Source organism: Neomonachus schauinslandi, chromosome 16 (assembly GCF_002201575.2).
Source record: "Neomonachus schauinslandi chromosome 16, ASM220157v2, whole genome shotgun sequence".
Lineage (NCBI taxonomy): Eukaryota > Metazoa > Chordata > Mammalia > Carnivora > Phocidae > Neomonachus > Neomonachus schauinslandi.
This window is the reverse complement of record NC_058418.1, coordinates 57,613,119-57,618,366: the sequence shown is the minus strand read 5'-3', so window position 1 is coordinate 57,618,366 and position 5,248 is coordinate 57,613,119. Positions and strand designations below refer to the sequence as shown.

General features: G+C 52.6%; 1 protein-coding gene across 3 annotated transcripts in view; it reads left to right on the top strand.

Annotated features, from left to right (window-relative positions):
• Positions 1-2,651: 2,651 nt before the first annotated feature.
• The window catches only part of KLHDC4 (kelch domain containing 4), a 52,834-nt gene continuing 50,237 nt past the window's right edge, over positions 2,652-5,248 (top strand). For 2 of the 3 annotated variants that reach the window (XM_021702438.2, XR_006541385.1), the window contains exon 1: positions 2,678-2,802. In XM_021702438.2, coding sequence (XP_021558113.2) covers positions 2,704-2,802 — 99 coding nt within the window. In that variant the 5' untranslated portion in view covers positions 2,678-2,703. Of the gene's footprint in view, positions 2,803-5,248 lie in introns of all 3 variants that reach the window. The other variant, XM_044922087.1, reaches the window with a different exon arrangement.

Here is a 5,248-nt window from a genome sequence, read left to right as displayed (position 1 = left end):
AAAGGAGAGAATTTTGCTTTCAGCCCCGATGGAGGAACGAGACTGGATTTTCCTTTTCCCCTCCGACGTCCAGAACACTGGAAGAATGTGTGAAACAACAGATTGATTTCCCTTCCTCTCCTTCCCCCCTCCTCCCTTCTTCCCTCCCTCTTCATTCCTTACTTCAAGCATTTGAGGAGTGTCATCACATGTTTATCTGTCTTGTTAGAACCAAAGCTCCTGGTCAGGTCTTGCGTTTTGTATCTCGTGTTCTGGTATAATGTTCACGCGTTGCAGGGTCCAGTTCATTTTGCTACATGAAATGATTGCCAGCCAGCTCGAATTCGTGACTTCACAGCACACGGAATCTCTTAAGTTTGTATTTTGCTAAACTTTTCTAAGCTTTTTTGTTATTTTGTTTGATTCTCCCAAGAATGTTTTGTAGTAGGTGGGCTGGCTAAATAGTCCCATTTTTCCAGATGGGAAACATGCAAAGAACCACATCATCTATACCACCCATGGGAGAATTTTCCAATTACACTGATTATTTGTGGTGAGGGTAATGAGTTAGTTCCATTGTTAATATTTTTTTCTCTTTCTGGGTTCCAACTTGAAGACAGCAGAGAGCGCCTGACCACACAAAAGATACACTAACAGTTAATGACATATTGGTTGTTAAGATAATCCATTAAAGTATCAAAAATATGATTTCACTAAAATAGGACCATGTAGTTAATCTTTTTACTATTTTGAGATTCTGATCTCATTTTAAATGTTCTAGCTTCTCTGTCTGGGTAATGAGAATTTCAATCTCACGTAAATCACCATGACACATCCCCCAAGAGCATTCCAACTCAGCTTGAAGATTCTTTCGGGTAATAAAAGCATTAAACCCTGCATCTACCAGACCCTTCTAAATCTTAATAGGGAATATGCTCTCCCTTTCTCAGTCCTTAAGAGGGGCCCACTGTAATGTATTTCCTACAGATGCTCTGTGACTCAAGGGCCATTTGGCTTCAAGTGCATTGCCTCAAGGTCATCCAATATTCTTAGAAAAGTACAAGAAGATTAGGTATGTTTAATAAAGTCATATTGCACTAGAAGGAAAGCAGGGGCAATAGTAAGGACTTGGCCTTCTGTAGCTCATTGTCAGAGAGGATTATGTCTGAAGGCTCAGGAGCCAGCTGACGGTGAAATTCTGTAGCTCCTTTCTGATAAACATCTGTTTTTGTTTGTTTGTTTGTTTGTTTTTTTCATCATCACACATGGTCTCCTAATCTCCTCCAAGCAGCGCTGGACACAGATGCAGCCTGAATCCTCCTCTACCTCTTCCCACAGTTTTCCCAAACTTCATTTTTCTTTTTACATAACTAGGTTTGTGGACAAGGGTTGGAGTTGGTTGGAAAAGCATTCATCCCTGGCTCTTTGGGGGATTAGCATTTGATTGGATCTGTTAACCATAAAAATAAAAGTTATTTTACTAGCAAAAGTGGGTTTATTCAGCAATGGCAGAGGAATTGCAACTCAGGACAGGTAAGCTGTGGCAAAACCACAGGCAAGTCCAATAAAGGAGAGGGGCGCTATTTTATGGAGGAGGAGGAAGCTAGGAGGGGTTGCTTGGCACAAAAGTCCGTGCGGGACAACCAGGGTAATGAGGACTCCTCAGCAGCTGAGTTGCCGCGGTGGTCTGTTTCTTGCAGAAAATGCAACCTACATCCTTCCCTATGGGGCCTGTAATGCTTCTGTTGGGCTCTGCAATTGACAGTGCTTCCTGTAACTGACCTTCTGGCCCCCCACTCTGTTTTGGCGAGGTTTCCTTTTATTAATTTTCATAGATCCAAGGTAATTTCTTTTCGGCTGAGCCCTGTGTCCGCGTTCAGTCACAAAGAATCTAGATCACTTCGTGATTTATGCTCTCCTTTTGCCAGATGTTTGCTCGTCCTTGTCCTTAATTTGCTCTACTTCCCCGATTACCAGCCAAAGATGGCATTGTCTAAATAATGTTAAGGGTTTTCACTCCGTGCAAACCACAGCTCCCACGCCCTACAAACGTTCCCACTTCTAAGGGTACTCCAGGCAAATCCTGGAGCACACTGTGCTGGCAGGCTGCTTCAGTTTGCGGGGCACGGTGAGCTGCCCGCCCTCGGAGGGGTCATCGGCCGTCCTCCCGCGAGGGAGAAGCGGGTCCTCCGCGGCGCGACGTGTAAGGGAACTCGGGGGACGGCGGGAGGCGCGGTACCCTGAGCGCCTGAGACAGCGTGCGGCCCTCGTCGTGCGGGAGGAGGACCGTCCTCACCTAAGAGTCGGTAAATCCGTGAAAGTGTAGGAACGTTTTTCTGGGGCGTGAAGTCGAAGCAGTCACTTGATTTTAAGAGGGTCCGAGGAAGAAGCAAAGGTGGCTCGCGCCCCGTGCCACCCAACTGGGTCACTAAGTGCGGGGGCGCCAAGCCACGGCTCGCCCCGGCCGGCCCCGGGGGAGGGGACAGCCGGCGGCTTCCCGCCGACGCGCCTCACAGCCCGAGGGCCCCCCAGCGGTGCCCGCACACCCAGCACCCGGGCCACGTGCGTGCGGGCCCGCCGGCCGGAAGCGCGTGCGGGGGCGGGGCGGGGCGGGGCGGAAGTGTCGCGTTTCCGCGCGCCGGCCCCCGCGAGCACGTATTTCCGGCGCGCCGCGCTCCGCTGCCCGCCCCTCTGGGAGTCCTGGTACCACGTCGGGCCGGCGCGATGGGCAAGAAGGGCAAGAAGGAGAAGAAGGGCCGTGGGGCGGAGAAGACGGCTGCCAAAATGGAGAAGAAGGTGTCCAAGCGCTCGCGGAAGGAGGAGGTGAGCGAGGCCGGCAGCCAGGCCCGGCGCGCCCTCCGCGCGAGCCGCTGGGGTCCCGGGTCCCGTCGCGCTTCCCTCGGCCGGTGGGGCTGGAGGAGCCGGGTGAGGGGCGCGGCTCGGCTCGGCGGCGGTGTGGTCTGGGGCGAGGGCCTCAGCCTTAGAGAGGGTGAATGCCCCTCACGGCAGCCCCGAGCCGTGAGCTTCGGTGGGAGCGAGTGCAACCGCGGGGTTTCCAGAACAGCTCTTGGGAACGCCGCTGTCTTCTCTCTCCCGCCCTCCGTCTCTCCTTTCCGTCTCTCTCGGTCTCTCGGTCTCCGTCTCTGCTGCCCCGCCCCCAAGCCCGGTCTGCAGATGGGTCCGTGCTGAGTTGAGCGCGGAGTGTTCTGCTTTCTCTTGGCGGTTGCTCGCGCGCTTCCTCACCTGGGTGATTTATGATGCTTCACGAGCGTGTGCTGTGCTGCCTGGGCTTTAGTCCTGACGACCAGGTGAGCCCGGTAGCTTTGGCACGCCCAGCTGATGGCGAGGAAGTCAGAAACAAGAAGTCACACAGCTGTGAAGGGGCGCTGAGCTACAGTGTGACCAGACGTTCCCCATTCCCAGCTCTGACTCCACACTGCTCCTTTTTTCTCCAGAGCCTTTCATGTCTCTGTGTCCTCATCTGTCAAGTAATGGGGTCGGGCTTCTCCTTCTGCTCCCTCTGGGCTCTGCTGTTGTAAGGTTCTTCACCACTTCCCTGTGCAGCCACAGGCAGGCCTGGGTTTGCATCTCCTCTCTGCCACAGCTAGCTGGAAGGCCTCAGAGGAGCGTGACCTGTCTGTGCAACCTCTGTGCCTCAGTTTCTCACGTGTGACTGCACGGGCCTGGGTAGGGTCGTGGCACAGAAAGATAATTTGTGGGGCATCTTTGGAACAGTGCTTGGCACATAGTAAGCACTCAGTAATTTTGTTAGCCGGTTTTCATTCGTGTTCCCATCTCTCTGCAGAGCCCGGTGCTTAGGGGACGACGGGCTCCCCTGTGGGGAGAGAGAGTCTGTCGGGCCTGGGGCCTGGGACTTTGCATGTTGCCTTCATCAGCCCTCATAACAGATCTTGAAGATCCCCGGTCATCTGATGAGGTCATGCCCACAGAGCATACTCTCCCTTTCTTAAAGTCAACTGTGACATATAATGTAACCTCATCATGAGAGTGCATCCCATCATTTCCTGGCTGGGGCCCTGAGGGCAGATCTTGGAGACAACTGGGAAGTCTGCCTACCGCAGAACTCACGTGATATCTGGTTGACAACTCCACTTGGGTGTCCCACACGTTCCTCCCCCTTCCACACTGTGCGTGTTGAAGCCCTTTGCCCCCAGCAAGGTGATCTCTCAGGTGAACGACACTGGGCCAGGCGCTCTGGAGTAACTGTGACTCCCAGCAGTCAGTCCCTTCACCCAGGTCTCCATAAAGTTCAGTGGGTCAGGAATTTGCCTTGCCTACCTGAGGCAGCGGTTTTGCATTAGAGATGCGGTGGTCGATAGGAGAGCCTTTAGGCAACTGCTCACATAGAAGTGGCAGGATAGTGATTGCTTTTGTGGACCGCCACGAGGGTGAAAACTGGCAGAGCCTCTTTGGATCCTGGTTTGTCCATATCGAGAAAAGTAGAAGCTGCCACATAGCAGTTATGCACTTGAAGGCTTACCTTGGAAAAACTTCAGCTACACGAAGACATTTCACAAAAACGACCAGAGTAGTGTTTGTGAAAACAAAGCCCTGGAATTGACCCAGATGATCAGCAGCAGCAGGATGGGTGGAGAAGCCGGGAGGGGAGGGAGTGGTAACTCGGCCACAGTGAACACGACTGGAGTCGGGGTGTCAGACTTCATTCAACAGCATCGAGCAAAAAAGCAAGTTGCAGGAGAATGCCCAATATGATGCAGGTGACATGAAATTGAAAAATGTGAAACGATAATACGTATTACTTAGGGAATTGTTTACGTGTAGTAAGAGTATAAAGAAATGCGTAATAGTGGGGAGTACTCTCCCAGAAAGTGGCTGCTTCCTGGGGGCACATGGGTACACACGGGAGGTGGAGGGCTGCAGGCGGCTGTTCAGGCCGAGGAATGTGGTCTGATGAGAGGAACTGAGGCAGCCTTTGCAGCTTGGAGCCAGGAGGTGGGGTGGGAAATGAAATAGGATAGTCTGGAAGTGTTTTTAGGTTCAGGAAGGACAGCTGCCTACATTGTGGAATGTGGAACTGGGGAATGAGGGCTGTGGGGTTGGGGAGAGCGAAGCAGGGAAGAAGGAGGTGGGGACACATCTCAGATCCCAGCATGAGCAAGGGGAGGAGAGTGAGCATTCAAGAAGAGAATAAGGATGGAGGGGAACTTTCCCCATGATGCACAGGTCACACATTACTTGGGGTGTGTGTGTGTGTGTGTGTGTGTGTGTGTGTGTGTGTGTGTGTGTG